Source organism: Poecilia formosa, unplaced genomic scaffold (assembly GCF_000485575.1).
Source record: "Poecilia formosa unplaced genomic scaffold, Poecilia_formosa-5.1.2 Scaffold289, whole genome shotgun sequence".
Lineage (NCBI taxonomy): Eukaryota > Metazoa > Chordata > Actinopteri > Cyprinodontiformes > Poeciliidae > Poecilia > Poecilia formosa.
In genome coordinates, this window is record NW_006800228.1 from 559,230 (window position 1) to 581,088 (window position 21,859).

A 21,859-nucleotide genomic window follows, 5' to 3' on the forward strand; every position below is an offset into this window, starting at 1 on the left:
GGTTACTGAAGCTGAGAAATGTCTTGATGGCCACATCTGAATATTTCTGTCAGGAAACATTATTTACGCTCCATGTGGAAGAGAAACATTTCTCTACCTTTAATTTGACCGTTAAAAGATAACGCTCAGCAGATTATGTTCAGTTGTAAATAATAGAAAAATAGACCAAAAGGAAGGAAGCGGTGATCTGTGGGTACCAGCGATTGGAAACGTCACACATCCTGCTTTCTAGAACAGAACAACGTTGAATGAAAAGGTCAGAGTTCGTACTACCTTGATTATTTTCACCAGTTGTTTTTGGATTGTGTTTGATGAATAAAATAAGACAAACAGTTTTGATCTTTAGTCATAACCATTGTGGCTAAGGGAACCTTCGAGAGCCACAATTATGTAGAATCTTTTTTTCAGCTGTACATCATGTTATAATGTTATTCCTTCATAGAAAAAACATCTCCATAGCAACCATTCAGCTGTGAAAAACACCTAGGTGAACCTAGCTCCGCCTTCAAGGCACAGGTCCTCCTCTGCAGTGCAGTTTCTGAGCCACTGCCTCACAGACAAGCCTTCCCCACCATGTTGTGATGACTTCCTGACGGGAGAGCTTCAGAAATAGTTGTAGTTTTTAAAGAGACAGAGGCCCAATTTCAAAGCATTGAATTATGAAGTTAAATTTCTTTTAAATCACCATTGATAAATACAGCATTTTTACAACAACTGATATTAACACAGTTATTTGATTGTACTATATAATGGTACTATGTACCTGGAAACCAGATAATAGCGCCCCTTTAACACTGGTCTAAGACTATTTAATTCAATTCATAGCACGTCGTCTCAAAGTACTTTATTATAAAAGTTATTTCGATCCAATCATACATACATTCCACTTGATCGTGGTTATCAAACAGTGCAGTAAAGTTCAATTTATTCAAATTGGCTTAAAAAGTTTACTAAGGAAACCCATCAGAATTCATCAAGATGTATGGATTGATACAGCAGAGTATCATCAGTATAGCAGTGGACGTTTGTTTCATGCTATCTGTTGATTAGCTGAACATGGTAATATTTTGGCATAAAATTGCATGTTCTGAACAAAAACCAATATGTCTGAAACTGATGCTGGATGCACAGAAAATGACCAAATATGTACAGTGAATAGAGGAAAAAAATGAGAAATGTGACACCTGTGCCTGATAGAAGTAGTGAATTGTGGTCATTTCTCAAATAAACAATAACAGGTTTACTACGTAAAGGGCATATAACATATTTACATATCCTAGTGGGACATTTATGCAGAATAATGCAAAGAAGACTGCAAAGACAAATGAAATAAGGTATTTATTTGAGACAAGAGATCTGATTGTACAGTCATTCTCAATAGAATGTATTTGAAAGCAATTTACATTACATTGAAACGACTGGAAGGCAGGAAACTGTAGTGGATATTAGTGGAGTTTTGAAAAGCTACAGCAGCAGTGGAATGTATGAAGACGTAGCAACGTGATGAGTTTCACCATTCGTTCGTAATTTGGTTGTGAATCATTTTCCCTCGTTGATATTACACTTATGGTGTGTTAATAAGGGTGAGGATATAAACACAGATTTTGCAGATGTAAAATTAACAATAATTCTGCTTAGACTGACCTGCAATTTTTATTTATTAACTGTACTGTTGTAATATTCTATGAAAACAGTATCACTTGGAAATCAATCAGGATGAAATAATCTTTCGCTATAAGTACAAGACTTTTCAGTTATCAATATGACTTTTTTTTTTATTTAGAAGTCAACAGAAAATACCCAGACTTGATTTTTTTTATGTGATCTTGTCGTTTAAAATACACAATAAAGTACAACTTTTGGATGGATTTGGTTGGATAGTTTCTACTCATCCTGCTTTTATCCCAATAAAATCAGGTTTACTAATAAATGACTTTCAGCTTTAAGACTATCTATGACATAACAAGGCTTCTGTCAGACTGCAAATTTTACAATAAAAGGCATTCTGTGAAGATCAATATGGCTTAATTGTGATAAATGCTTATCCTGTGAACAGGCTGGCACACAGCCGAACTGAGAAAGAAGGACACATGAGGATATCATGGAAAAAAACAGAAAATATAAGGATAAGATGAGAGAGGAGAAAAAACCCCATCGTACAACCGGAAACTGGAAAAGAATCGCCCCGATGTTCCCCATGTGTCACAACTTTCAAATTTAAAGACACTATTTCTACTTTTCTCTACAGGTGAGCAAGTGGTCTCTGAAACAAATAATAAATTTTAAACCTAAATGCTAAAGTCAGGAAGAACGATGTTTGAACCTTTGACGTTTTAGCTTTAGTTTCCTGTTTCTGTTTAAAGACAGGAAGTCAGAACAAACTTCCGTGTTCACTGCCTTTATGTATCAGCAGGTGAAGACAGTCCCTGTGTGTGTGTGTGTGTGTGTGTGTGTGTGTGCGCGCGCGCGCGTGCGTGTGTATGAGTGCGTTTAGATGTGTACGCGTTGCTCTTTAAGCCTTCTTCATCCCCCGCCCCATCAGGCAGGCAAAGATGGTCATCACCATTTTGGGGTTGACTTCTACCAAGTCCTCAGGCAGGGCGTAGACTTTAGCGCCGATCTTCCTCGCCATGGAGATGGCATACCTGGGGCAAGAAAGGTTTAAACAAAGGATTACTATGGTAACGTCTTGCTAAGTAAAAGTAACTATTATCTCCGACAAGGAGAAAAGCAAAGCTTCTTAGCCCCACTACATGATCAGATTTGTTAGAGGTGATTACTTGGCATTGTCCAGTTTATCTTCATCTGAGAGATTGTCTCTTTTCACCAGGTCAAAGTTCACGCTCTGCGGCTGAATGGCATCAATCAGGTCCAGCACTGGAAGGCTGGTGCTAATGGCTTTGTCCTAAACAGACAGGCACACACAGCAAATTAGCAAAACTTCTATTAGCTTCAGGCCGTCCTAATACATGAACATCCGGCTGCTTATTTACTATTGTTGACATTTCCGCTAATCCACTACTGCGCTAATAACAGAGCTAATTTGTTGCTTAGCAATTTAGTGATTTTGCTAACTTTGAAAGTATTTAGCACACTTAGCTTTTAGCTTTAGCTTAAACTAAATAGCATGTTGGTGTAGCACTTTACCATTAGCTTCTACTAAATCCTATGTGGGGGTACCATTTTAACATTAGCAGAACTAGTATTGTGACTCGTGGTTCAGGGATAGCATAACTAACACTTTAGTTAGTGGTGCCCACCACTCGTTGAATCCCTCTAAAAACTTTTGACAAACATTTGGGACATGCTATTGCTGCCCATGGATCTCTGAACCAAACCTTTGAGGAAATTAGACAGAGGTTGAGTCTAACTATCAATTATACAACTTCTAAACAATGACACGAGTCTTCCGAGGTTGGTGTTTTATTCCTTGATTCAGCTATTTAAGTTTAATGTCTCACATAAAATCCCAGGAAAACACTGGGAAAGGGACCGTATGGGTTTGTGTCACTTGCCTTAAAAGTTTTGATGGAGGAACTCTTGCCGGCTTCCTTCAGAGCCCTATTGACCCACGAGATGATCAAATCGTCTCCAGCAACTTCACCATGTCCGAGGTCCTCCAGGACGTTTAAAGTGTACCTGCACCATGTCGGTCATTATTATTAGCCTTCAGTATAACCAATATCACAATGTTTATAAAAAATAAAAATAACACATATTCAAAATGAATCTCAAATTTCCCATAAAGTTCATATGTTGTCAGGGTTGAGGAAGCCTCTGAAAATGCTAATTACTCAGACTCAAAGCTGGACAAACAGCACCCCCTCCCTCTCCAGAACTGCATAGCAACCCCCATCGTCCTCAGCAGACGCTGACTCTGCGAGCCAGAAAGTGAAAAGTCAAATCACCTCCTCATCAGCTGCCACACCAAGGCAAGGGTGAGAGTCTCATTTCCCTCGTACAGGTCCTGACCTCCGATTCCCACCAGGGAAAAGCTGGCTTTTTTCTTCCCCAGCTCCACAGCGTAGTTACAGTTTTCAATCTGTATAAGAGAAAGACGCAAACACATTCAGATCTACTCCGATTAACAGTCTTAAGTCTTTCTGTATTTCCAAACTGACCTTCTTTAAGTGACCTCCTCCTAGTCCCTTGAAGGGAGGAAGGTTGACTCTGTTGTCCCAGTCTACCTTCACTTTAATCTTTTCATAAAGCTGCAAAATCACCATGGCGTCCTGCAGATCTCTGCATGCAAACACAAACACGTCGATGAGCCAGTGAACAGAAGAACGCCCGCGCGGCAGAAAGAGAGCCACTGACCCATAGATGTAGTGAACGTGTGGACTGACTCCCAGCGAGTTCATCCAGTTCCTGAAGGTTCTCTCCTCTCTCGTCTCACCTAAAACAAAGTCAAGGAGGATAATGAAGCCCACACAAGTCTGGAAATAGGTGGGGGGGAAAAAAGTTTCAAGAAAGTCGTATCCGTGCTTTACTTTCAAGATTCCACTCCTGGTTTTCGGGTTTGGTGAGCGCCGGGTACTTGTTGAAGAGCGTGGCCACGAAGGCCAGGTTGAGTTTGGCGTTTCCTGTCACGATGTCGGTGGCGGTCACAAACTGACGGCAGCCCAGCTGGTCGGCCTGCTTCAGCAGACACTCTGCTCTCTTTTTGAGGTCTTGCTCCTAGAGACCCAAACGCAATGTCACGTTTGAGAGCAAGAAACGTCTCACAAATACCACAAAAGAGCATCAATAACTCTGAATGAATGACTACTACATAGACAAATAACTTTTTAAGATAAAAAAAAAAACATTTCCATTTTTTTGGCTCGTTTATTGTGACAGTTATGACATTCTATTAAGATTGACACAAGAAAGAAAAACAATACTTTGCACTGAGTGGCTGTATCCTAACAGTGAAAATAAGGAAGTCTGTGGATGTTAGCTCTTGCGGTAGTGATAGGACAGTTTTCATTGATACATATTTGGTGTGTGAATTATTAAAATGTACAGTTCTAATTGTTTCCCGAAAGAGGCTCAAGTATTTTGAAATTTAGCTAATCGCAGGTAGTTAGCTGAATAGCTAACCATCCTATTCAGCTAATACTTTTGGCTACGGTTGCAATATTATATCTGTACAAGTTCGACCCAAGTGAAAATTTACAAACTACAACTAAAAGTCAAGTCAAATAAGCTCAAATAAATTATAATGTTTCTGTTGAAAAAGAAACAAGAATTATGCCAGAAATTTGTTCATGGATACAAAAAGTATATATGTTTCTTTCCAACATGTTGCCAAGCAACATTTTTCCTGATATTATCGGGTGTGTATTTTATCCTTTATGTATGACAAATAACTTAAGAACGATGTCTGTAATGTTTTTTTAAGTTTTTGTTGGATCTGACTACAAAGACTGGAAGAAAGAAATAAAGTCCACAAATTGGCTGCGTGGGCTGCACAGTGGCACAGTTGGTAGAGCCTTGCAGCAAGAAGGTTCTGGGTTTGATTCCCGGCCCCGGTCTTTCTGCATGGAGTTTGCATGTTCTCCCTGTGAATGTGTGGGTTTTCTCCGGGTACTCCGGTTTCCTCCCATGGTCCAAAAACATTACTATCAGGTTAATTGGCCTCTTCAAATTGCCCCTAGGTGTGTGTGTGCATGGTTGTTTGTCCTGTGTGTCTCTGTGTTGCCCTGCGACAGACTGGCGACCCGTCCAAGGTGTACCCCGGAACGTTAGCTGGAGATAGGCACCAGCACCCCTCCCGACCCAACTAAGGGACAAGGGTGTAAAGAAAATGGATGGATGGAAATTGCTATGTGTCGATTGATTTGAAATGAAGAAAAGTCTGACTTTTTCTTGCCCTCATGGAATTAAGTTTGAAATCCCCCCATTTTAATTTTGTTTTTCCAAATTGTTTCCCAGGTCTCCTGTGGGAACCTGAGGGTAAACAAAATACAAAAATCCCACTCAGAAAAACAGAGTCAGCCTATGACATGCGCTCCAGTCGGAATGATATCCCGAGCTTAAAATAACCCACAGGAAGCAGGAAGAAGATAAACAACTTCCATTCGGCCTGAACGGCCACGTCAATAAACATCCTAAACTGAGTTTAGTCTGAACTGCAAATAGATTCAAGATTGATTCTGTGACATGACCACCAGTTTCTGTTGTGTTCACCAGTTTAGAGTGATTGATGTTGTAATATCACTAAAGTAAAGGAACAGGGTGTCTGCAGAGATCACCAACACAAATTAAGACGTTTTAAAAACCTTTTAAGACCATTATGAATGGAATTTAAGACCTAACATAAAGGAAATGTACAAAAAAATGCTTATAAATAAATTACAGGGGTTGGCAACAGAAGTGAGCCAATGGTGAGACCAATATTGTTCAGATAACTGACGATAAAATAAATCTGCACTTACCCATGATGGCTGTAGAAAAAAAGCCAGCTAGATTTAACCTCGCTAGCTAGCTGGAAATATTAGCTAGCTAGCTAACTAGCAAGTGTATTAGCATCTAGGTACCACACCTGTGGCTGCTACCGCCTCCGGCCACAGAATGCCACAGTTTAGATGTCTGAGTCTGACTTAAACTTTCACATAACAGTACTCTCCATCAAAAAAAAAAACAAAAACAAAAAAAAAACTACAGAATATACAAGATTAAATAGTCTGACCACAATAAAATTTGAGACCAATGTGAATGCATTTAAGGCCAACTTATTTTTTTTCATAAATTGAAGACATTTGAAGAATGCGCAAACGCCCCGAGGAAAATGAAAGCAGGCTGCTGAAGCTGCAGACTCACATAAAGACCAGTCATGTCGATCTCAATCCGAGGAACATCCTCTTTGCTGCCATCTGGAGCGATCTGCTGCAGCAGGTGGAAATACGCCCTGGAGTCCTGCACAAAAAAGACAGAGTTTCACATTGTTAATATGGGAATGTCCTGTGGAGACTGGAATCCAACAGCCATTGGGTGAGATAAGGAGTACACCCTGGACAGGTGACCAGTCCATCACATGGCAACATAGACAAACACAGAACAAACAACCTACTCATACCCAGGGGCAATTTGGAGAGCAATTAGCCAAGGCAACTGTAGCTGCATTTCCAACAACCAAAAAATTGCACAAATTGGAATTATGAAAATAAAGCTGCTTCATAGAAACGTGTGTTTTTCAACATTAGAAGAATATCAACAAAGTTTCCTCACACATTTGTAATGAACAGATAGTTCTACCAACTGTGCAGCTAAAACAGACTCTATTTTAAGACCACCAACACAGAAAGTAGAAAATGGGTGCAAAACTTCTACAGACTCCTTTACCAACCCAACATAAGTGTCGATACATAAAATAACCACAGCCCCCACTGTGACGTCTGCTCACCTTAATGTCTCCAGAAAAGTTCGATATGGTCATGCCTGAATTCTTTAAGTGGAAATTAGCCCACCGCAGCAGCAGTTCTTCAGGACCGAGCTTCATCAGCTCCTCCAGACTCTCCCCATCCTGCAGCAGCGCTGCCAGTGCTGCGAATGCAAAGACATTCAGACCGGAACAAGACACAGAAATGAAACTTTGTATCAAGCGAGTCCAGCGGAGTAGGCGCAGTTGAGTGTACTGCACCTTCGTTGCGACTCAGTTGCATATCGGCAAACAGTCCTATCTTGATGATCTGCCAGAGAAGGCCAAGCACCAGGTGAGGCTTGCCCTCCTTTAGATCCTGAGCGCCGATGTTGACCACTTGGCAGCCGATGGCTGAAGCTGAGTTCAGAGCCAAGTTCAGGTTCTCCTGTTGGTCCAAAGTCAGAGGGAACTTACTGCGTTACTCAACCAGATTTGGGTGAATATGAATCCGTATGAGTCTTACCTGTGTGGTGAAGGCTGTGAGTTTCTTTTTGTTGATAGTCCTCTCATCGATGGTGTCGGGAACAGACAGGTTGATGAGTTTACTGTGGCAAAAAATGAGAGGAAATGACACCAGGGTTTAGAATATGAAAACGAAGGCTCAATAAGGGAGTAAAGGAAGTGATGGATAAGGTTTACCAAAGCACAATGCCGTCTGCCACAGCTTTAAACAGATGTCCGGTGTTAGCGTCAATGGGCAGGACATGCTTACAGTCCGGGTCCTTCTCCAAAGATGAGTTGATGTAGTTGGCGAAGGCGAAGCGCTCCTGTTCTGAAATGAAAGTCAAATGCTACGTCACTTTACCTGAAGTGTTGTAAAACCAAACATGCTACAGGCTCAGACCGTTTCAAGCAGATACTAACCAGAGATGGAGTGCGTAGTTCCCTCACTGGAGAGCTCACTGGTGCCTTTGATGGCTACGACACCTTCTTTCTTGCTGAGAGCCTTCCTGAAACCCTGAGCCATTTTGTCATCCTTCATCTCCTGGAAGATCTGAAAGGTCAGAGGAAAGATGGGTCCAAGAAGTTAGAGTGAAAACTGAAACATACATCAACATACCAATGGTTTATCCATCAGCAAATGTGACAAAATACCAGGTATAACACAGCACCTTTCAGTTCTACTCACAATACCTACTTATATCTTCAAAGTTTGACCCAGATTAGTTGTTTTATAGCCTGGTAAAAACAAAGCACTTTGTTCTACGCTTTGGTACAGGTACAGAGGCTCTGGACCTGTAGCTACTGAGAAAGGATTACTTACTGGAGGCAAGAGACAACTGGCTCTTACCCAGTGACTAACGTTTGGCTGTGATGTCTGTAACGCACAAGCTTACCAGAAGTCTCATGCGCTGTAATCAAACGTGTAGGGAGTAAGGTCACAACATCTTCCTCTTGCTCTGACTTTAATTGCTCCTTATTTGGAAGCGTTGTCAGTGATTTTGTTCACTTTCACTGCTGCCATTGTTAAAACTACAACCCTTTATGTGCATACAACAACTCTAAAATGTTGCATAACATAATTCATGTTTCCTTCTGCTCACTGATAGGCCCAGTTGAAATTCTACCAGAGAAATTGAGTTCAATGAAAGAAATCGGAGACAGAGTACTGAAGAGAGATGAGAATCAAGCAGAATTATGTAGGAGGGCAATGGTGAGGCTATTTGTATATGTCTCTTAAAAAAAACAACTAAGCGACATGTAACAAGACCTGGGTAAGAACCTGTCAAAAATGATGATTTAATCCAAGTTATATTTAAGAAGCAGAAAAGGAAAGAAGGTCATCTATTTTATTATTTTTGCAGAATCTACATTCTGCAAAAATAATCTACAAAGCTCAAACCTGTTAGTTGTAGCTTTGCTTATAATAAATACTTCAGTATGGATACTTATAGTAATGAAATAGACTATGAATGATAAGAAGAGAAGTGTAGATAAGCGTCATTTAGTACTAAATTACCCTAAATATGGCAACAAAAGAGAAAAACTGGTGAATTTTCTGCCCATTATCATTCAAATTTAAAGTGAATAAAACCACCAAGTTTAGTTAGTTAGTTAGTTAGTTAGTTAGTTAGTTAGTTAGTTAGCTAGTTAGTTAGTTAGTTAGTTAGCGTTACCTACAGCCGTGAACTCCTCAAAGTTGATGCGGCTGTCTTTGTCCCGGTCCAGTTTCTGGAGCAGCTCCCGGATCTGGTATCCAGGCAACGGACAGCCCACCTCCCGGAACAGGTCGCCCAGCTCTGAGGCGCAGATGAAGCCGCTGTGGTCCACATCTAGACAGGGTAAAGGTTGGGGGAGGAAACGGAGGTTTAATTCAGGTGGTCTCTATTTCTCACACATGCTGCTGGAACCTTCCAGATAAAATGGCGGCAGTCACTGTGTTTGTCAAAAGATGAGACCTCAATAAAGTTGTCAGCATCGAACGGTAGATTAGAACTTCATACAAACCCAAAGCATAAGTTCTTTTAGCCAATATCCATTGGTATCTTGTACTTATCTTGCTACTACCCACAATGATGATGGTAAAACCTAGGTCTCTATGACGACCGTTGCACGGTATTAACATGCATACCGGTCCTCTAAGAAAGAGGTTTTTCTTTCCACTGGAAATGTCTGAAGTCAACTGAGACTTTAACTGGAACTGTGATCAGATTAGTTAAAGATTGAGATATTCATGCCTTTTTGTCCTAAAGGATTCCCTCTGGAAATCCTGTTGGACCACACTGCATCATCACCTCTTCTATGTACTGTGAGATTTTTAATACAAATATGATAGAAAGCCCCAGTAAGTGGAAAATTATTTTAGGGTTCCAACCCATTTTTATCAGAGTAGAATCAGCAATCGATTTCACACATGTTGCATCAGCTGTAACATGATGATGTAGGGGTGGGAGATATGAACCTACGATTATATTGTGATATTTTGTGGTACTATTGTAATAATGATAAAGATTCTGTTAAAAAACACTATTTCTTAATCTTTTTTAAGTAACTGTATGACTAACTGCATAGCACAGCATTCATAGCACCACAAACACATAATGTTCTTAAAAATTATTCCCATTTACACTAGGCTTCTTCAGGATGCAACATACTTTAAAAAGTGATTGTTATCACAAAGCTGCACAGTAACTGTCATGATTGCAGCCCTGCAGCCCTACCCTGAGTGTGCTGATTACTCATTACCCTCACCTGCACTGTGCTGCTCCCTATTTAAACAGCTGCTCATCACCAGCTCAGTGTGAGATTGTCTGTTGCCACAGTCACAGCTTTCAAGCCGTGTTCCATGTTCATGAGTCTTTCTTATTCTGTCTGGTTTTTTTTTACCACAGATTTTGGCCTTTTCCTTCTGCTGTTGAAGATTTTTGACCTCCTGTTGCTGAACCCTGCCTGCCTCTGACCCTACCTCCAGTTTTCTGTCTGTTGGATGTACATTGCCTGAGAAGCCCCGGTGCATGACCCTGGATTGTTCAACGACTAAGTCTCTGGTTTGTGGATTTTGTCCCAGTAATCTGGTTGTCCCCTGAGTCCCCACGGCCCATTCACCCTACCCTCCCCTAGCTGGCTTCCCAACCCCTGTGGTTTCCCCATTCCTCAGTCACCAGTGTGACCACACCCTGTGGAGCCCCTTCTTCACCCTTATTTTGTAATAAACTTTTTGTGAATTTGAACACTTGTCTTGGCTGCGTTTTGGGTTCTGGCTGATTTTGCTTGTACATTACAGTAACAACATTTAATGATATTTTAAATTTACTGATATTAATTAATACTTCTGTGGAACAACCACTGGAGAAAGTAACAAAGATAGCTTAATGTCAGTTTTATTTTGATTTTTTTAACTTAACATCAGTAACTCAAATGTATCATGACAATGATAAATTCTTATCGTGAGAAAAAAGTTTCCATGATAAACGATACGGTAAACGCTCTTATATCTGTAAGATCTGAGAGAGAACTCACCGACTTTCTGGAAGCCCTCCCTGATCTCCTCCAGCTCCTCGGCGCTCACCTTCCCAGACATGCTGACCTGAGGGAGAGACAGATGTTCAAGAAGCTGACTGCCGCACTCTGTCTTCTCTTCCTGTTAGTGGATCACTTCATGGCGGCGCAAATTCATCTGTGACAAAGCCGGACGGAACCGATTCCCTGATATTCTAAGGTTTTAATGCAGCCTTTATCAGAAGCTTTCTAATGGAAGCTACAGAAATGGATTATTATAGCTTGTGTTAGTGTTTATCTATCATTGTTCCTCTATTAGGTAGCTCCATCTGATCTCATCGATATTTGATCGTTGTAGACCGAGTTGTTTTGATGCATCTTCTACTGCAAGATATTCACTCTTACTGAGCTAAGAGCTATCTTATTACATGAAAGCTTAGTGTTCCAGAAAGTATTACTGTGGATGCCCAGTTCCAGAAACAGGAGGGCAGTGAGATGGCCCCGTCCTGAATTTGATTTAGTTGGGGTTCGATTTGAGAGCTGTTAGCTGCAGAGAGCAGAGCAGCGACTGTGATAGAGACAGAGAGGAGATGAACTGAGATTTCTCTGATAACAAACACTGCCTGTTAGCAAAAGAAGATATCTCACAGTCACAGTTTGTCACTGTTCAAAATAAGAAATGTTACTATTATTATAGTGGTATAATAATAAGATATAGGTGCTTTTATTTAAGTCAATAATTCCTTAATATTGATGAAAAAGTAGTAGTCATGAGTGAAATAATCATCCAGTGGAAAAAGTATTTTTTCATCAATATTAAGGAGTTAGTGACTTAAAATGAGCTCCTAGATCTTCTAAGTTTTGTCTTATGTCAAGGATGCTGAGATAGTTACACTAGAAACTAAACCAAAAGTAGTTGGTAAGATTTTGCTTTAGAAGTACACCCATTAAACATTTTTATATGACCTTAAACCATTGCAAAACGCTATCCATGAACTTTGTTTCACTTTCCATGCCTGTTAGTTGTATTTCTGATGTTTGTTTAGATGGCTTCAGTCTTATCAGCCTTTAAAAAACAAAGTTTTCTACCAACCGTGCTTCAGTTTGTACAAAGTTTATTCCTTTCCTATGTATGGGATAAGGTAGGAATGTGTAAGTATTAATTGGTGAATTGACCAAGATCTTTTGAACCAGTTGACTTTTATCAAACCTGACAGACATGAAATCAAACCAAGATAACTCCAGTTGACTTCTTACTGTGCAAACACCAACAAACTGGCCCAGATTTTCTTAATTTTGGGTGACTGGTATTTAAATAAGAAACCGATCCTACCCACCAATCTTATCTGCCTCCACAAAGGCCTGAAAATGGCTGTCTGAAAGACTCGCCCACAATAGTCACCCCACTGTTACCAACTTAGCGACACTGTTGCAACTTTTCAGACAAACAAGTTGGTATCAGCCAAACTCGGAACCTGCAGGTAAGCCCTTTGAAAGGTCAGTTCCAACCAGAAAAATGCAATCGGTGCACCCTAACTCTTAATTGTAGATTTCTTTGATCCGAATCATAAAATCACATGATCGGGATTGTTATGGAACACTTGTTGGGGACAGCAGCATTTTCTATCCAATCCAATCTAACTTTATTCGTAAAGCACTTTAAATTACCAAAGTAACCAAAGTGTTGTACAGAATACCTCAAAACATTTAAAACATTACAAATGCCAACATGACACAAAACCATAAAATTCAGAAATAGAAAATTGTTTAGAAACACATTCCCAGCCATGCAATAAAAGACTAGTAAAATAAGCAGAAGCTAATGTCAATATCTGACGTGGTGTCAAATTCGTGACATCAAGTGAAACTCAACAATTCCACTACAAAACATTCAGAGGTCAACATGGAGAAGGAGTGAAATGACGAACACTGTTCAATAATGTCTTCTGGCGGGTCCCTTTTATGAGGTCCAATCATCACCATCTGACCTCCTTTATCTTCAACTTTAACCTCATATTGAACCAAACTCATCTCAAGGTGTTTTCTTTACCACTGGCATTAAAAGTTAGATGAACTTACAATGTTTTTTTCTTTATCTAATGTGTATGTTTAACCGATACAAAGACGACAAATTTCTCCTGGCCATTCATCTTGTTGGTGTTCTGAACTCAAATGATGGCTTTATTGTGTGTGTGTATGTATTTACTTTTTCATGATTACATAAAATTTTAACTCCAGTATTTTTATATTAGTATAAAAATGGGTTAATATATGAACTGTCGGACTGAGTGTATTTTGAACGTATGCTAGCTTTGCAACCCAAAGCTTCACCATCAATCTCAAAGGACACCAATTTAAAATGGGTGACCATTTTAGGTGGGTGTGGTCACCTAAAATGGCCCCGCCCCCTAAACCAGCTGCTCTCAACAGATCTGTGAAGACTTGTTGGAGAAAAGGGCGTCTCTTTGCTGTTTTAGTCCAAAGCATGTCAACTACATTCAACCTGTCCACATCTAAATCTGCAAAATCCTCCTTTGCATGTTTTAATGAAACTACAGCCCAACAAACAAACAAGAGATTTCAGTTTGAGGGGAAGCATGCAAACCCGATGGTTTAAATAGTCAAAAAGGAGCGCATTATAATGGACGCATGTGCTGGTGGTGAAAGGCATTGGAACATTTCTCAAACCACCTGTGACAAATGCACTATGGTACTGTGAAACCTGGGGGTTGTGTAGCACAGTTAAGCTGTTTCCCAGACTATTTGAATAATGGGTACCGGAGAATTTTTACCACCACAAATACCATACAGACAGTAGTGGGTATGTTACTCTTGGCAGCTACAAACTACTGTCCATAGCAAGCCAAAATGAGTAGCGGAATAAACGGAATAAATAGAGTCAATCAAAGGAGAAATGGAGCGGATGGATCATGACTACAAGAAAAAAAAAAGAAGAAAAAATAAATATTGAATGTTATTTGATAGAGTAAGAAGTGATGAAAAAATGACAAGATAATTTTCTCATCTCATGCATTTGTTTGTAAACAAATGCATTGTTTACAGACTAACAATGCGTTTGTCTGTAAATGCATTGTTGTTGCATTTGCAGACAAAAAAATGAGGAGCTCTTAGTTTAATTAAATCTTTAAATAAAGAATGATGCAAAGTAACACATAAAAAAGAAAGGTGGCAGGAACAAATATGTTTACACTTCTGCCAACCTTCTTTTCAAACAAATAGCTATCTAAATATATATTTTGGTGTTTGAATTGTGAATGTGAATATGTTTGAACGAGAAAATCTGCTTATTATGCTTATTCCAATCCCTCTCTGATGGATTTGTTCATCTCTGGTATTACATTTATTATTATTATTATTATTATTATTATTATTATTAATTTATTTATTTTATTAGTGAGTTTATGAAAACTTGTTTCATGGATGCATTCAGAATAGGTGTGCATTTTTACTGCCACAAGATGTCACTGTTTATAGGAGGTATTGTCTTTCACTTCTCTGACATCAGTGACAACAGTACCGCAACAGATTCATTTATCTGACTGAGTCTGACCACACTGGTCAACCAATAGCAAACATGGTCACCAGGACAGTTAAAAACAGTGTGTCTAGAGGAAACAACGAAGTCAGTCTAGATGCAGTTGGCACATTAAGAGTCATCCATCCATCCAGCCATCCTCTGCAGCACCAGCAGCAGCGATGCTCATGACTTTCTTGACTATGGGACATGGCTGCTGCTGGTACCAAAAATTACAGAAAGAGAGAGAAAAAACAAAAACGCTACCACATCACATAAAACCATAATATTAACATTTCGGTTGGGTGTTTATGGTGAAGGTTCACGTAATAGTCTTTTTTTTTTTTTAAATCATTCTAAATTACATGTGTGACATTGTTAAAATATGTTACATAATTTTAAACTTCAAGCTGCAATAATGATGTTTAAAAAAGATGTGGCGCAGTAATAAAAGCTGTGGGCTATAACATTCAAACGCCCTTAAGAAACATCACGTCCTTACCTGAAGTCTGTTGGAGCAATTCGGTGGAAGCACCCGGAGGAATGGAACCCTCTGTCGGCCTGCCTCTGCCGCTCTGTCCCGTTTTTCACGGCTGACGCCGCCCGGTAGGCGGAGCCGCTCCGCCCTCCGCCGCGCCGCTCCGCGCCACCCCTTCCCCTCCGGAGCACATCCCGCCTCCACAGCCATGTCTTACCGCACATCCAAAGGTATCAATAAATTACGGTTTCTAGGAGAATGCTCGCTTCCCCTGGAGGATATTATTTTTTTACTTGTTGCTAAAAATAAAATAAAATAAAATAAAATTATACATCACATATTTGATTGAAAATGCCATTTTATTTTCTGAGGTATGTTTCACAAAGCTATAATATTTAATATTTTTGTTATGTGTTATGACCAAAAATTCCACATTTCTACAGTCTTACCGAGAACAAGTGGTATTCATTATCACGCTAACTCACGCCAAAATATGCTAATGCTAATACTACTGCTAATGTTCGGGCCACTGTTCAACAAATATTCTGAGAAGATATTACGCTTTTTCCAAATTATAATATTTAAAATTATTCATTCAGTGGCCTGTAAAAGTCCTTACCTCGGAATATTTCCACATTTTGTCCCACAGACCGGCACACTTTTGCATTTTATTGGGTTTTTATTTGACAGAACAACACAAATGTGACGTGAAAGGGTTGTATGAGGCCTTAAGCAGAATTTTGCTAAGGGACCCCTTATCAGTTAAGAACTTCACCACCACTAACAGTATTTCAATGTGGATTTGATGGAATCCAATTTTAATTGGCTAAGACAAAAACAATCACCAATTATTATTTTCCGAAATGTATAACAAAGTAAACACAGCAACCGGAAAATGAAGGTTGTTTGTATTTTTATAAAGTAAACCTGCCAATTCCAAAATCTCAACTTTAAATCATTAATAATTTAAAATATTCTAATTTGTCTAAATCAAATGTATTCGCATTCTCAATATGTGCATTTTAGATGTATGGTCTGTGTTAACAGGACACACCGCTGGACAAGCATGCCAAATGTGAATACACCATACAAATTCTTTTGATTTTAATTAGTGAAAAAATGAAATCCAAGGAACACTCATCTTCCATTTCACGATTATGCGCTGCTTTGCGTGCGTCCATCATTTAAAAGCCCAATAAGATAAAAAATGTAAACTGTGAAAATATAATTTTGCATATCTTAGAGCAACCTTTTTAATGATGTTCTGAGAATCACTTCTAGCCTCTGTTATTTTTTGAACAATGTTTGGGTCAGGATCTGTTGTTCCCCCTTGAGAGCTCGCCTCCCCCATTAGGATTATTGCCACATCCTATGAGAATCAGAGGATAAGTAAGGCCTTCTAGTTATACACTAACCTACTCACAGTTAGTCACACATGCCACTGCATTGACCAGCTGCTGCACCCTAACGTAGGCACTAGAACCCTCTGATTGGTAGATGTTCCATTATCATCTTCTTGCAGAAATACAGACGTGCTGATGTTGTAATTATTTTACATTCCTCAGTGGAAGCATGTTGTAGCAGTAAGTGTCATTTTGCATCTAAGCTGTTAGCGCTGCTAGCCCGTACATGCAGGAATTCCTCCTTCCTCTCCTCCATTCGTTCTACCTGCTCTCCTGTTATCTCTCACCCCGTCTTCCTGAAGCGATGTGCTGAATCTTGTCAGAGTGAATACCTCTAATATGAACAAGAAAGAACATTTCTTTAGGGGGCTTTTCTAGAACTTGTTTTTCTGAGAAACAAACGTGGATTGGGACTGAGAGCCACATTGTGCTCGGCAGATAAACCGTCTCGTGAGATTTTGTCACGTGACAGCCGCAACAAATACAGCTGGTGTTACATGGAACTGTGTGAAAATCAAATGGGTGTGTCGGGGGGGAAAACCTTCACAGCATGATGCCACTAACACCTCATTTCTGTTCCGGATTGGAACGGAAATTAGGAAAATTGAAAGGGTGTGTGAATACTTTTGCAACATTGTTTTGTTAAAGGAGGAGTATTATGTAAAATCAATTTTTTTTAAAATAACATGTTTAAAAAGTTATTTCCTCCTCGAAAACATACCTAGAGTGTTCCCTTAATATTTGAAAAATCTTTTAATCTCCCCCACTGAGCTCCTTCTGACTAGCCAGCAGCAATTAGCAAACACCTGGTGGAACTGCTGAGCTGATTATAGGAGCTACTTCCCTGTGAAACACTGGTAAAAACGAAGAGTTGAGGGAGGAGCCATGTTGTAATGACTTCCTGAAGGCGGAGTTTCAGAAAGAGCAGAAGCTTCTTCTTAAAGAGACAGAGGCCCTATTTGAAGGATTTAAATTACAAAGACAAATTTCTTTTACGTCATATTTTATATGCGTAGCATTTTCATCATAACTGAAGGTAACAGTTGAGTGGCACTACGGGGCTGGAAAACACATAAAACCATAAAGGCTGTTTACAGAAATATATTTAAAAAAACCCCAGAATGGATTAACTCAGTACTGTTTGTCAAAATATAAACAGAACCTGAAGAAAATATATATGTATATTTATATATTTTACTCAGAATAATATCTGAAATTACATGACAAACCATAGAGAGGCACTCACTATTTTTAAGCTAGTAAAAAGCCTTCAATCAGTTTCATTTTGTCATTTTACTCTACTGTTATTAAGCTATTCAACCTTTGATTTAAGTACATTTTAGTCTTTAGATGGAGAGTGTTAGGGAGTCTTAAACTGTGATTTTCCACACAAGGAAATTCGGAACCAACAGAGACCTACAGTTCATTCCCTACATTCATGAATATCCTTCTTACAGACAGATAGATATGTAAAGATTTGAGACAGATAATGGTATCTGACTTACTGAGACATGTTTGATACTTGAAACAAACTGAAATCCCCCCGTGCATTGCTAATAAACTAAAGAGAAACGCATCCACTAAATTAGTCCCATTTCTCCACTATAGTTTCCTTACTTTTTCCGCCAGTCTGTTGCAGACGCGCCCCTGTGCTTTCAGATCAGGTTACGTGACCCAGTTGAGACTTGAGCTGTCGAATAGAAGGCCCCGAGTTTGATTCTAGAATGCTTCGGTATACAGAGTTGACTCAGTGACTGCAAGGCATCAAGGTCCTGCTGTTGAAAACAAGCCCACATCATCAGCCCTCCACTACCGTGGGTGACAGTCAGTGTCTGTGTTTCCACTTACCAAAGCGAATTTGAATTATGCAGGATAAATTTGCTTTATGGAAACACACCAAATTCGGAAAAAAAAGTCACTTTTTTTTATAAGAAGTGTTTGTGTTGAGATGAGGTGACTTTTCAGACAGATCGAGTTTGGTGTTTGCTTCTCTTTAGTTTCTCAAAGCTGCAGGGGAAACATTTTTTTCACATCAAGCGAGTTTGAAACGAAATAAGAATGATGCGAGCCGTTCCGGTGCGACGGCGTAATAGGACCACGTTAGATAGACGGAAAAAAAAAAGGAGTACATTTTTGACAAAACAATCAGAAATTCAGATTTTTTGGTCAGAATCTTAGAAATGTTTTAGAAAAAACTTGAACGTTTCTGAGCTCCAGAAGTTTCTGAGTTTGTAAAAGTCAATTTTTAAAAAAATTTATTATAATTTTTGTTCGACCTCCTTCTAATAATATTGTTTTTGTTCTCAAAATAAGACTTTATTCTCATATTATTTTAACTTTTCTCGTAAGACTTTATTCTCATAATTTCATTTGTTCTTAGCATGGACCCAATACTCTGTCATAACTTATTATACCTATATTACAAAAAAATTAAGGACCATTGTTGAAGGTCCAAAGAACCACTTGTGGCTCCGCAGCTGCAGGTTGCAGACCCCTGATCCAGAAACACAGCTGCAGAAAAACCTTGGGATTTTTCCCTGTCCTGTGTGATGACAGGCAGCTTGTGTGCTAACACCGGTGACAGCAGAGCCAAACAAACTGCAGGTCAATTCACCATTGTTCACCAGTGTGAGAAAGGGAGTGAATGGAAAACAGACGGCCGTGTGGGACCAGCAGCTCACGCATAAGCAAATGTGCAGAAACTGGTGCCGTACCTGAAGCTTGTTCTTTGTCTCTTTAAATGCTGAAACATTTGAATACAGAAAGCAGGCGGGTTTATGTGGTGTGTGTTTACCAATGCAAAGATCAGTCACCCATTAAACTACTGTCTGCTGACACCGAACCTCACCGTACTGTTTGACTTTCACAAGAGTGACGCTTGCACTAATTCTGCCTCTGCCAAATAGTTTAAGCTTGATCAGATTTTCAGTTGACTTTGACTAGGCCAACACAAACAAACATTCACACTTTTCATACTTTCACTTGTACAAATATTCATGAACCACATATCGTTTTCCCTCCACTCCAGAATTATGAACTACTTTGTGTTGGTCTACCACGTAAAGTCACAACATACTCAAGTTTGTGGTTGCAGTGGCTCAGGATGTAAAAACGCAGAAGGTGTTTGGTTAGTTTCGTAAGACAGTTACCTCCAGATTATTACTTTTAAAATATCTTCAGACTGCAAACTGACATCAATAGCAGCATCATGTAAGTTTGATAACATCCAGCTAACTGCTGCCACAGTTGAGCTTTCTTTCAGAAATGTTTTTTGATAAAAAGTCAGAGGAGTTCAAGAGTTTAGTGTTGTGTGTCAGAAGCTAATGTTTGAGTCTATTTATTCCTTCTTCTCCTCTTTTTCCTGCCTGACATTGCTTTGTTTTAATCTAAGCCCCAACAGATAAAAATAAAATAAAAAATCCAGAATACTCGGCCTGCTGCATATTAGCAGCAAATTCAACCTCTGACCCTCGCCGGTTCAGATACAAGTCTCCCTCCACCTACTTCTGGCTTTAAAAGCAATTCAGACATTTTCCACTTTTTTTTTTCTCCACCCAGGCAATTAAAACACCCTCCATTAATTCAACTCCTCTCTGTGTGTCTATTTAAGGATTTTTACGCCTTGGTTACATCCACAGGTAAAACTGCGTGGCATCAACCAAATCAGGAGGCTGCATGCGACGGAAGGGCCGCATTTCGTATTCCATGCAAAGCGATGGTTCTGAGTGAAGTAGTGTGTGTGTGTATACTTAATGAGAGTGTGTGAAGCTCTGTCTCAGACCACACCCATCCCGGCTCAACACCACCCTGTTCTTCCCTCCCCTGCGCACTTCTGCCCACATATCCTTATTTGGTCGTGCTGGCAGCTCAGCTGATGATTGGTGGAGGGGATTTGATTAGGACGAACTCACCTGTGCTGGCTTGCTCACTCCCACCCTGCATCTCCCCTGAGTGTGGACAGGTAGAGACATGAGAGAATACTTGGGTCGACACTATTTCTCCACAAATTTAGCCATTAATCTAATGTCTTCACCTCATCTGCTGTGCTGAAACATTTGTCTTGCTTGGTTTTTAAGCTTCTTTAAGTGGTTTTGACAAAGAGATTTTCACACAAACCGCTGACCTGCCTCATCGTAACGAGCATGTCTTGCGTACCTCCACCTCTATAGGCGTACCTCCACCTCTATAGGTGGAGGTACGCAGTCTGTTTACATCTCAAGTTCAGCACATTCCAGACCCCCCTGCCTGTAATTCGCAGGCAACATGTTGAGGAAGGAGCTTATCAGCAGTTTCAGGAAGCTGGTAAATTATCACGGAGAGAAATGTGTGCCTGCATCCTCTCCTTAACCCACAAACCCCAGTCCCCGAGGATAAAGTCAATTTTGTTGGATTATACAGAAAAACAACTATTTAATACTGGGAAGGTCCATTTCACACTAAGAAACCCAGCGCGAGTCTAAGATCTTCAAATGTCGACCATAAAAGGAAAGAAAAGGATTAAAAACGCCAGAGGAGCAAAAAAAAAGTTACATGAGAAACACTGACCTCTAGTGGACAAAAAGAAAAGAAAGGAGCTGCATTTGTTAGAATGTTTTATTACACAGAGGAGTGGAGACAAGTGTTCCTTACAATAATAAGCAGTAGGACTTTAACAATAAGGGCTTTTATAGTTAAACTGGTTTCTATTTATTCTTCTTTCTCTGGTGCAGCTTCGAATTCAGATACAATGGACCTAGAAGAGAAAGAGGGAAACACACTGAGTTAATGTCTACAGGAAGAGGTCAGCTTTAATAACTGGGGATTCATGTCTGTTTTTTTCAAACAAAAAACAAATTGCATTAAAGGCAAAGAAAGTGCATCCATTTTATATTACTAATTTCTGCCACTGATTAGTAAATAAATGGTGATTAATAATCAGATAAGGAGCAAACTACTCGGTGAGCCTGATATAGAAAGTTAGTTTGATTTTCTTCAGAGTAAAAAAAACAAAAAAAACAGATTGGTTTCTCTAACCCAGTGTTTTTCTAAGTGGGAGGGACACAGATCCCTGGGAGACCATCAGGGGGCGCTAGTGGGGACCTCAAACTGGAGAAAAAAAT

General features: G+C 39.6%; 2 protein-coding genes and 1 long non-coding RNA gene across 5 annotated transcripts in view; 1 reads left to right on the forward strand and 2 right to left on the reverse strand.

Moving 5' to 3' along the window:
* Positions 1-1,321: 1,321 nt before the first annotated feature.
* On the reverse strand, positions 1,322-15,582 carry LOC103151702 (plastin-3-like). 2 transcript variants are annotated; one of them, XM_016681706.1, is made up of 17 exons: positions 15,382-15,582; positions 11,366-11,432; positions 9,527-9,678; positions 8,270-8,399; positions 8,045-8,177; positions 7,869-7,950; positions 7,625-7,790; positions 7,388-7,527; positions 6,805-6,900; positions 4,491-4,677; positions 4,318-4,396; positions 4,122-4,242; positions 3,909-4,042; positions 3,516-3,639; positions 2,781-2,905; positions 2,485-2,645; positions 1,322-2,454 (listed from the first exon to the last, which is right to left on the reverse strand). In XM_016681706.1, exons 1-16 carry the CDS (start codon positions 15,565-15,567, stop codon positions 2,513-2,515), a joined length of 2,055 nt encoding a protein of 684 aa, XP_016537192.1. In that variant the 5' UTR covers positions 15,568-15,582; the 3' UTR covers positions 1,322-2,454; positions 2,485-2,512. The 2 variants fall into 2 exon arrangements, with proteins under 2 accessions (XP_016537192.1, XP_007571945.2); XM_007571883.2 differs by having other exon boundaries at positions 1,322-2,645.
* On the forward strand, positions 2,385-20,505 carry LOC107838648 (uncharacterized). Its single transcript, XR_001664725.1, has 3 exons — positions 2,385-2,456; positions 5,640-5,654; positions 20,495-20,505. It is a non-coding gene; the product is annotated as an uncharacterized LOC107838648 (long non-coding RNA).
* Positions 20,506-21,335: 830 nt separating this feature from the next.
* The window catches only part of ptcd3 (pentatricopeptide repeat domain 3), a 16,005-nt gene continuing 15,481 nt past the window's right edge, over positions 21,336-21,859 (reverse strand). For both annotated transcript variants that reach the window (XM_016681698.1, XM_007571908.2), the window contains exon 23: positions 21,336-21,492. In XM_016681698.1, coding sequence (XP_016537184.1) covers positions 21,447-21,492 — 46 coding nt within the window. In that variant the 3' untranslated portion in view covers positions 21,336-21,446. The remainder of the gene's footprint in view (positions 21,493-21,859) is intronic.